Source organism: Asterias rubens, chromosome 5, assembly GCF_902459465.1.
Source record: "Asterias rubens chromosome 5, eAstRub1.3, whole genome shotgun sequence".
Classification (NCBI taxonomy): domain Eukaryota; kingdom Metazoa; phylum Echinodermata; class Asteroidea; order Forcipulatida; family Asteriidae; genus Asterias; species Asterias rubens.
Window position 1 is genome coordinate 5,978,269 of NC_047066.1, and position 11,657 is coordinate 5,989,925.

General features: G+C 38.2%; 1 protein-coding gene across 1 annotated transcript; it reads left to right on the forward strand.

Annotated features, from left to right (window-relative positions):
* Positions 1–1,021: 1,021 nt before the first annotated feature.
* LOC117290949 (ran-specific GTPase-activating protein-like) lies at positions 1,022–9,314 on the forward strand. The gene is made up of 6 exons (XM_033772528.1): positions 1,022–1,147; positions 4,734–4,840; positions 6,048–6,208; positions 6,973–7,101; positions 7,348–7,404; positions 7,861–9,314. The coding sequence occupies exons 1-6, from the start codon at positions 1,133–1,135 to the stop codon at positions 8,124–8,126; spliced, it is 735 nt and encodes a 244-aa protein (XP_033628419.1). The 5' UTR covers positions 1,022–1,132; the 3' UTR covers positions 8,127–9,314.
* Positions 9,315–11,657: the final 2,343 nt, after the last annotated feature.

The following is an 11,657-nucleotide window of genomic DNA, read 5'->3' on the forward strand; positions in this document are numbered from 1 at the left end:
AAATTATTTTATTGGTATTTTTCGAAAGAATTACATAAAAAGAGCCAAGGACTATATTTTTTTCCTTTTTTGCTAACGTTTTGTTTTTGTAATGTCACAAAAACTCAAATTTTAAGTTTAAAGACAGTAGAGGACACTTTTGGTAATTATCAAAGACTAGTCTTCACAGTGGGTGTATCTCAACATATGCATAAAATAACAAAGCTGTATAAATTTGAGCTCAATCGGTTGTCGAAGTTGCGAGATAATAATGAAAGAAAAAACACCCTTGTCACACGAAGTTGTGTGCTTTCTGATGCTTGATTTCGAGAACTCAAATTCTAAACTTGAGGTCTCAAAATCAAATTCGTGGAAAATTACTTCTTTCTCGAAAACTACGTCACTTCAGAGGGAGCTGTTTCTCACAATGTTTTATACCATCAACCTCTCCCCATTACTCGTAATCAAGAAAGGTTTTATGATGATAATTATTTTGAGTAATTACCAATAGTGTCCACTGCCACTGCCTTTAATTCATGCCAGCCTTAAAGTGACAGAGGCCTTCACATTATATCAGTTAAAAGTGAATGTTAAAGGGAAAGTTGTCTTGATAATAAAAACAGTTTACCTTATTATTGAATAGAAAGTTTGGTTGTAATAATTATTGGTTTACACTTTGTCTTCTTGTTTTAGTTTTAGCTAAGGATTGATGGTTTGGAAAATGGAGGTAAAACCAACCAGGTTTGTGGGGGAACTCAAATTTAAAAGGGAGCAAAAACAGCTTGAACAAAAATAATAAAGACAATACTAATTTTTAATTTAACTCTTTGCTCGTTTGCATATACCGACGAAGTGCTTGCACTGCAGAAAATTAAATGAAACAGAAAAAAAATCATGAATTAATCGTGGAGTTTAAATTGTGGGTAGAACCATTTGCATGGTTCCCACTGATTACTAATTTTGTTTTATGTATGCGGCATTCATTAACTTCGCTCTGAAGAGAGAGCGCGTTTGCAATTCACCTTTATAATTATGTGATGGCGCCCTCTCTTGTTAAGTTCAATTTTGCAAGCGGGAACGAACATTGTCCGGCTACCTTTGGCATTTATCAGCGGAATAAAGAGCGTTCTATCCATCAAATATCACATTCATCATGGCAGATACCAAGGTTTGTGGACATAAAGACTTTATAAACATTATAGTTTAACATCAGTGTGTTGTTATTTTAGATGATTACAGTCGAAATCTCTGTTAATTTTCATTTATTCTGAAGTTGCGAAACACTTGACATGACGACTCTCTGCTGATGAAGCTGTCATGTCATTATGTCATTGTTTCATGCATGTTGATCGGATATCGACGACGAATTTTTAAAAGGTTAATAATATATTTATTGGTTAACTCTACGCCTCTACGGAACTTAAGATATTGTGGACGGCTTCAATGCCGTAAAATAGATTGTCCCGTAGCCGTATCCTGCCACCACTTTTTCACTTATTTTTCACCGGCGGAACATCTCAATTCTCATTTTATTTTCAATTTGAGAAAATTTTTAAATACAATTTTTTTATTTATTTTTGTAACAAATGAAAAATGGTTGCAGGATAAAGAAACTTTTGAAAAATTTCCGTATGGCGCCACCACTTTTTCATTCTATATGAAATAATATAGTATCTAATTTACCTCAATGTAATGAGATATCCCGTTTTGTAAAAATGAGTGAAAAAGTGGTGGCGCCATACGGAAAGTTATCCGAAACTTTTCCGCTGGACTCGCTGCTTCTTGGCCCGAGGCCTTAGTTTTTCCAGTTGGTGAAATCATGTTTCAAAATAGAAAACCCATGTTTTTATTTCCCAAGTTGTCACTTATGACTTATCGTAGCTCATTTGTTGAAAGTGAAGCACATTACCTGAAAATGTAAATTTGATTTTATGAAAACTTTTGGAGCTGGCAATATCACATGAAAAACAGTCTCAGCGCCATTATATGTGCAAGCGCAACGAGCATGATGAGTAGTCTTTGGTGAAGGCAATATTCATTGCTCACAGTGCCACCACAGCTCAGCTGAACATGAAAAATACTAAAAAGTTAAATAAGTAACTGGCCGTTCCAGCGAATTGAATCGGCCCTTCTCATGGAATTAGGCATGGAGGCTATGGCCTCTGTAATCTGTTGCCCTGGCCTTGGCCTGCCCGGCCCCTTGGTGCCCCTCATGATGTTTCCCAAAGAATTTTTCAATGGAAATGCACTTTGCGAAAATGAAAATGGCCACGTTGCTCTCTCACTCAAAGTCAAAGATGAAATTACTCGCCTGCGTGCACATCGCCATCGATAAACATGATCATGGTGCCAATGATTGCAATTGCGCACTCAAATCTTTCATAAAATGACAACAAAAACGAGCATGCATGGTTTAGTGTGCTCTTCACAGATAAGCTTTGGTAAGTAACAACTTAGAGAAAAATATCAGCATGAAAAACCTGGTTTTTGCTTTCACTTCCTGAAGTAACAGTGGTATATGGCGTGGAGGGAGTCCAGCGTGTAGCACTATTTATGGGGCTAACGATCTTTGTGCTATGGTGCCAGTGTCTTAGCCAGGAATTTGGAAAGTGGGAGTGCAAACTGAAAAAGTGGGAGTGCAACCTAAAATCACTACAAAAAAATAGAAACGTGTGCGTAGCACACAACACGAGCGCGCAGCGCCAAGTCTGTCTCACCCCCCCCCCCCCCCCCCTCTTAAGGGCCCTGGAAGCTCTGGCTACTGTAGGTGCTCTCTGGTGGTTTCTGATGCATTTCTGGTACCTATTTCTGTTACAAGTAAACTATTTTGATTTTATTTTTGTTTTGTTTTCAACTCGAAAATGAGAGGCTTTAAAGCACAGATATTGTAAAGGTGATCGACGTCCACTATACATTATTAAACTCTATAAAATGTTTATGGGTCAATATTAGGCCAGTTCAAAGCAGTTACTTGGACCATGGAGCTGCGCTTGGACCCATTTAGCCTGAAATGATTCAAAAGCGATCAAATAATGCAGTACAAGTTTACTGTCAACAAAATATTTTTTGGGCATGTGTTACTCTTGATACAAAGTTTTGCTTAAAGACTTATAATTTACTAATGTAAATTTTCTATCCATTCTTGTCCATTTGATTTCAGAACTATAGGCCTAAGGTCAAGAAGCTGATATTTATAGTTGTTGTATTTATTTTAAACAAATCAATCAATCAATTAATTAATGTAAAATAATGATTCACACAAATATTTGCAACCAATCAAAATGCCAAGAGTGATTAACATGTACCATAATTGTTTGCTTAATTTAAACTGACTGATCATGGTAATTCATATTTTCCTTAGTATTTGTTAAGGTTTCATCACGTTTAAGTCTTATAGGTTGTTTAATTGTTGAAACTGGGTCAAAGGCAATTTGTAAACATTCTGCGGAGAATAAAAAACAAACAGTTACGAAAGACAGTGCCATTTAAGTAGTTCCACTGGGCAAAAAAAAGTACCATGCATTGAAAAATAAATTTGGGAGGTCTACAGCAAAACCGACTTGAGATTTGAAAAGAAACATGAACCAGTTTTTGAACCTTTCGAGAGGAAAATAAACATTGTTTTGTCAACTGCATTAACACCCAAGAGATGCAAACATTGAAATCCCAAAAAGTCTTGATGTTTCAAACAAACTCTACAACGAACAAACGATGTGCCCATGAATTTCTAGAAGGAAAAAAGATCGTCATGTTTGCTGCCGTCGAGTTGGGAAAAACTGCGGAACCAATCTACAAAGCAACTGCAGAATGTATGCTGTAAAAGGTGCACGCTGCGTGTCACTCAGTTACCGATACTGACGTCATAGTAGAAAAATCCGGAGCGCGATGGTTTGTAGGATCGTGGAGATGAGATTGGTACCTAAATCTGAACGAAAACGCGTGTGAATTCGCCTCTATCATACCACGCGTGCATGGAGTTCACGCTGCCTGCTGATGACGGTCGATGACGACGACTGACTGTTAAAACGAAGTCTGCGTGTCTCGCTTGCGTTGTGTAATTTGCACGTGCGTTGTGTATGTAATGTGTGGTTTGTGCGTTTTGTGTGGTCGCAATGTGGTCAACGTTTTCGAGGCAACTTCGAGTGATTGTTTTATGGTTGCGTCGTTGAAATTTTGATTCAAAAAGAAGAAGGAAATCTGGTAAAACCAAATCTAATTTTACTCACTGCTGTTTTTAAACTGTTCAACAACAACAAAATAATAAAAGAAGTTCAGTAATTTTCACTGAAATTGTTAGACAGCACGGCTTCACCAAAGCCGTGCATCAAATTTTTGCCCGTGTTTTCAGCACAACTGGCCGTGCTAACACGGCGTGCACGGCTCGCTAGCTAACACGTTGTATGGTGCGTTGTTTATTTGTTTACATAAATCTTAACTAGAGTCTGACGCACACTACTTAGCGTCAAGTTTGCAAGTGCGATAATCAAGTTGTTTGCAGAGTTCAAAATAAACAACCATGACAACGCACCATTTTAACATAATGGCACACAGTGCAGATTCAACATGGCACATTATCCTTTGAAAGGGTCTAAGTTCTAAATTTCAGTGTCAAAATCTCAAACATAAGCCATTTTGGGGCTGATTTGACACGGAATGACCCTTACAAATTTGTTTCTGCTTTCACATGTAATAAAATTACACACATGTATCATGTAATTAAGTTTCCAACTTTTTGTTTTCTACCTAATATACAGACAGAAGAGCCACCACACAGCCCAGACATCCACTTTGAGCCCATTGTCAGGTTGGAGCAAGTAGAGACAAAGACATTAGAAGAAGATGAAGAAGAAATATTCAGATTGTAAGAAAAAAATTATCTAAAATTCTGTCATTGCTCAGTTTTTTGCTAATGTAACCTGTTAATTTGCAGGTTTCATGATAAACTGGGCCGATAACATTGAAGAATAAAACTCAGATCAAGACTGTTCTTTGGGCTATTGTATACAGAATATTTTATTCAAACTATTACTGTATAGGCCTAACAAAGATAAGCAGTAGAGAAGGTAGAATAGAGAAGAACACTGGATTGGGCTCACAGTGCAAAACTTCGCACTGGGCTAACCAGGAGAGTCTTTCGAAGTGAGCAGACAGAGAAGAGAGTGACAATAGGAAAGTAAGGCCATATGATTATATAGGGGATTAGGTAAGCTCCGTCCCTGACCAGTTCATGGTGATGGTCAAGTGCGAGGTCCATTGGGGTTATTGGGTGTACATCCCACAGGGCTGACTTATGGACCTGAATGTACCAACAAGGATGTGGGATGGCAGCTTAATAATTAGGTATAATTGAGTTACCAGGGGTAAGGTTGGATGTAAGTTGGATGGAGGCTGTGTTTATGAGAACAATAAGTTAATACATAAATACTGGTAACAGCTGGATTCAGGGCTTACACTAACCCTCTTGAAGTATGTTTTTTCCTTCAGTATTCACTATCATGTATTCTACAGTGCATGTGTATCTACATGTAGTCCGCTGGCCAAATGCCAGTTAAAACACCAGGAGGACCAGTCAAACTTCACTCTGACTGGTCCGACTGACTACATGTACATGTATTTGCTCAGACTGGCTAGTTGAGTGCAGGCCTGATACTTCACGGAGGCAACAAAGACTATTGCCTCCATGCCCCCTGGTCCTTGCCTTGGTGCCCTTGAAATGCTCCAGTAAAAATTAACAATTTCCCTATAGACCAATCCGGGCGCGCAAGTGTTTAGCACCGCGCGCCTTTTGCTGCGGTGTCTTCAGTGCCTAGTTTATGCAAAAAAAGACACCGCAGTTGTTAATTTTTCAATTAAGGGCGCTATCAATTTCGTTTCGTCGGATTGGTCTAAGATTGGTCTCGGATTTGTCTGAGCAGACTAGAGAAGAGAGTGACAATAGGAAAGTAAGGCCATATGATTATATAGGGAATTGGGGAATGCCTTGGTGCCCTTGCCCTTTCAAAAACGAAGCATACAGGCCTGTGAGTGTTGATGATTTTAAAGACTTTTTGTCATTCTCATAATTTCAGGAGGAGTAAATTGTACAGATATGAAAGCAACAGTGAACCACCAGAGTGGAAAGAGAGAGGTGTAGGCGACGTCAAAATTCTTAAACATAAAAATAATCAAGGCAGAGCTAGAATCCTCATGCGGAGAGACAAGACTCTAAAAATATGTGCAAATCATTTCAGTAAGTTGTGGAGAAATTTGTAAGTTTTTTATAAATCTGATGAAATCTGATAGTGCTTTTGAAAAGATGATAAAAACACTGATCCCTTATTTCTTGGAAATGTTTTGAAGTGATTGTTCATCCAGGCATTGTATTCACACTACTGACTGTCTCTTTTCCACTTTTTGTGCCCATGGAAAAATCTGAATTTTTTCATTAAAAGGCCAGAAAAGTGTATTAGTTTGAGCCTTCACCATGGGTACATATAGGGGTGCATTTTGGCGTTCGTAACAAATAACTGTTTCAGTCGTTGGCAGTTGGATTAACCAATGGCCAATTCAACCGAAACAGTTATGTATGGGTAAGGACTGCCAAAACGCACCACAGGTCAATCTTTGTACTTGATAAAAGGTTCCTATATTTTTCAAGGAACAACTATCATGCTTGTCGTTGAAAAAAGTAGACTGATCTTTTAGTATGAAGGGGTATTAAATACGTTGGTGGTATATCATTTTAAAAGGACCACGTAAGAAAGTCGACCATTACTTTCCCACCATTTGTTAAGAAATCCTGTTCTATGATCTACTTGTCTAACGCTGAAGACCCTGTTCCTAATAGTTCTGCAAAGATGGAAACGCCATCATTTCATCATACCTCTACAATTTGGTTTCAGACTTTTTGTCAGCAATAACTCACCTTTGCCTTGTGTAAACACAGTTTGTGCATAATTTGTAGTGCATTGCTGTTGAAATCTAATAGATGTTAAAATCATTTTTCATCTGTAGTTACATCGTTCATGAAACTTCAACCCAACTGCGGCAGTGAGAAGGCGTGGGTGTGGTCAACTCCTGCTGATTTTGCTGATGAAGAACCCAAACCAGAAACATTAGCAATTCGATTTGCCAGTGCTGAAAGTAAGTCAATAATTCCTTTTAAGGGGTTTGGGTACTTTTTATAGATCAAGTTATCGGCCATGACATGAATCCTTAGTCGCTTTGGATGAAGATGTATGTGATATAATTTACCTGTTGACAACAATAATACCGCACAGTATAGATGTTTTAATGCTGTCGTGAAGTGGTTAATATTTGGGTGATGTGTCTTTTTATTTGTAACTGCTGTGTTTTGTTTCTTCAATAACAACCTCCTTTTAATTTCAGATGCTCAAAAGTTCAAGGACAAATTTGAAGAATGCCAGAAACTTTTGTCAGAGCAAGGTAGATACTTTTTCTTTTCTTTCTGTCCTTGTTCAAAGAAATATAATGCAAAAGAAATCTTCAAGTACATAAATTTCTGTTTTGATAAATTCTCACTAGGTAATGAATGGTGTAGTATCAATAATGGTTTGAGGTAAACAGTTAATATGAGCTCCCCCAATGTAACAGAAAGTCACAAACTAGATCCTCAGACATATCAAGTCGACTTTCTGTCAACTTTCAATTCTGAGGGGAGCTAATGTAGACAGGCCACCCGAAATAAACCACAGGTTTATGTTATCACATTGTTACATTCTCCCCATTCATGAAAAAACCCTGATATGATTGGAATTCAACCCCAACCCCAATTCCACGGAAGTTCAAGAACTAATCCGACAGAGATACTTTAAACTTAATTCCCTCCTTATTGAAGCGACCAAAAAATTCATAGATTTTATCTCTTCTCAATTTTTTCAGAGAAAAAAGACGCTGAGAAACCCGAGTCCTCGGACACACCAGCAGAAACTACAGACAAAGCGACAAACTCCTCTGAGAAATCAGCAAACGAAATCGCTGAGAAGCTTGGAGAGATGACGGTCAAGGAAGACGGAACTCCCAAGGAGGCCGGAGGAGACGGTGAAACCAAGGAAGAGGATAATAATACAGAAAAGACAACGACAAGCCAAGACACAAAAGAGGACAGTAAAGAGAAACCTACGACGGATGACACTAAGACGGAATGATGTTGATTCCTGCCACCCTGTAGAAACCACAAGATGTTGACCAAAACACCAATCAGCTGGTCTTCTTGGTTTGATACTAACTGATTATCAGTTTCACAACATTCAAGAAATCTAGCCCTGCCAAATGATATCTTCCCACCGGTCTTATATCTATCTATACAAAATGACAATTTGCGAAACTAATGGGTTACTGTTACAGGTTACATAGTCCATATAAACATTAGAATTTGGTTCACACTTCCTGCAAATGCTTCGTGCGAAGTGAATTTGGCGCCACAGCTCTGTTTTTGCTACAAATGTTTCAGAACAGATGTGCGCAGCTGAACTCTTTAAAATGGTTTGTTGCAAATTTTTGACGCAAAAATTCGCATCGCATTCATGTTTGCAGGAAGTATGAACCGGGCTTGAGTCACAAAAGACAGCCAGCAAGTATAAATTAACTCTTTAAGTAATGGACTCCTGTTCATGACTGTCTCGACAATGTCATGTAAGGGGCTCAGCAATATTCCTCTGTTAAGGAGCACTCTAACAGGAAAATTTAAATTTGTACTGGAACTTTGCAAAGGGCACCACAGCAAAAGCACAGGGCACCACGGTAATTGCTGTGGGTGGCGTGGGTCATTTTGAGGCCTGGTACAATTCCATCCCATTCAAATATTCAAACATTCAAATGAAATAAATTTTTCAGTTGATCAATCAAAATAACAGGAGAGATTTCCTATTTCTGATACTTAATAAATGTATCCAGTTTTCAAAAGAAACAACATGTTATCACTTAGTGCATGCTTTCTCCGTACCGTGCTGTATTTGAATGTTGATGACTAAGTGTTGCACAACAGTCGACTGTTTTTACCGGCTTTTCAAACATCGGATATTTGATTGGATTATAGCTGATTATTTATTCACCTAATTATTGAGGAACATGGTTTATGCCAAGCAGTCTCATACTCTAATAAGATAAGAAAGGCTACCACCAACCTTACTTGGGTGTAACTTAGAAAGTCAGTTTGTTAGGAAAAAAAAGCTTTGATTCCAGTATGTTCAATGAGTTGCATTTTATACGCACATCTGTATTTTAGAAAATACAGGGACAGTGTCGCATTTGCCCTATCCAAATGATTTGCGACTGAACAGTAAGCTTGTGAAGTTAAAAGTTGAAAACAAGTAAATCTATTTGTCCTAATAAAAGAGAAAGACAAGCTCAGTGCTTGCCTCTTTTGTTAAGTAACCCTGATTGTAAGGCCTCAATTCAGTCAAATGAGTCAGACTGTTTTTTTTTTTTGGGGGGGGGGGGGGTGTTGTTGCCCAGTCCAAAGTTCCCTGTAATAACGAATATGTTGGTATTTTTGAAACGGTATACTGTGGATCTCAAAGCAAAAAGAATGCCCAAACGTACTTTTCATAAGAAGTTTAAAGGGAAGGTGCACGTTTGTTAATTGTCAAAGACCAGTCTTCTCACTTTGTGTATCCCATCATAAATAACAAGCCTGTGAAAATTTGCGCTCAATTGGTCATCGAAGTTGCGAGAAAATGACGAAAGAAAAACTGTCCAGTGTCATACACCCTTGTTGGACGAAATTGTGTGCTTTCAGATAAGAATAAAAGACTTCTAGCTAGAAGTCTTTAATTATTTTAGTGAGAAATTACCTCTTTCTCAAAAACTCTGTTACTTCAGAGGGAGTCGTTGTGCACGATGTTTTATACTATCAACAGCTCTCCAATGCTTGTTACCAAGTCAGTTTTTAAAGTAATATTCGTTTTGAGTAATTACCAAACGTGTACTTTCCCTTTAAGGGGCATGATTTTCTTATATCTACCCTGTTGTCTTCATCCTAAGGAGATATGTGCTAATATTCCTTTTGAAATGAACTGCATTTTTTGAAATGTAGACAACAGCCCAGTAAGATTGCTTTTGCTCTAGTAAAAGATGTGTCTGGTAAATTTGGCTGTTGATGTTGCAGGAAGATTGGCATTTAAATCAGTGGCTGGTTTTTGAAGTGACAAGCTTTTTTTCTTTATCAGGGCAAGGAGTTACTATAAACAATAATTAGCTATGAGAACCAAACACCCACTTGAACAACATGCAGTCTTTAAAGAGATAATTGCTGCAGACATGAACATGCTTTTATCTATGTGCAGGTCTTAAACTTTGCTCTCAAAGGGGTACAGCTGTACTTCCATTAGAAAATATAAATTTGTATTGTAACTTTGCCAAAGGGCACCACTGCAAAAGCAAAGGGCACCACGGCAATTGCTGTGGGTCCCCGGGGTTATTTCAAGGCCTGGATCCCTCAAAGATTTTCATTCAAATCCATGATGTCTACCTTTGATGCTTCCGCTGTATTATTTGTTTTTTACAACTAGAAAGGCATGTGTATCCTACAACTAACCCCAACTTATTTATGATTTTCGTGTATACAAAGAATGCAATGACTCTGTATGGTAGTTTTTAATAACGATAAAAGGCTGATTATTGTATTTTTGATTCCATTCGCTTGATCCGCACTTCATATATGTATGCATGTCAAGATGTTGCAAAAACTCAATATGGCTTTAAAATGACCAGTAGGCTGTCTGAGAAGTGATTTAGCAACTTTAGTTTTTTGTTGCTTTTGACCATATCACGCCATATCTCTTGCTCCCCATGTGAATGATAAGCAATACTGAACACCGATTCTCATACAATGAAAAGGATCCAGACTATTTCCCCCTTCCAGCCTCGGTTTGGTTTACATTGATTTGAGTGGTAGGAAAAACTAGATGGCGGCTCCATGATAAAGGTGTACACTGAAGGAAGGGTCAGAAGAAATATAGCCGCTGTTTGGAATGCAGCCCTAATTGTTCCAAAAGTAAAAACTTTATCCTTCTGTGGTTTTAGGGCCCAATTTCACGGCTCTGCTTACCGTGAGCAAAGAATCGGCACTTCACAAGCTAATGGCAAGCGTATTTCAAGGGTTAGCAGGGAATTTCTGCTTGTGCACGTGCGTACTCCGCGTTACTAGGCATTTGCTTACACAACTAGCACAGAAGTTCTGCACTTGCCCTGTAAGCGGAGAATGGTGAGCGTAAGCGCAGAATTTGGCGGTAAGCAGAGCTATGAAATTTGGCCCAGTTGGTTTGGCAGTTTGTGTGAATAGAAAACAGGTGCTCGTTATTTGGGACGTTAATTGTAAATTAATTTTTTTTATAAATGAAAGGTTAAGCCACTGTGTGTGTACACAATTGTAAGTGTTGCTTCTGGAAAGCGAGTTATTTGTACAGCTAATTGATGGTGTTATTTTGGTCACCAGAGTAAATTCCAGGGTAGACCATGTTGGGCCAAAAAATAGCATTTTAACAGTAAGGTCAGATGTTCAAATTAAATATGTGTGTGTCAGGTCTTGCAAGCACAAGGTTGTGGGTTCCAATCCCCAAGTTAACTGCTAATTTCACAATGACTAGAATAAGCACTGTCGTCTAGTTACTGGATCACAATTTCTTGATTTGTGCAACTCATAATCATAGATTTTAAACCAATGTTTGTATGAGAGA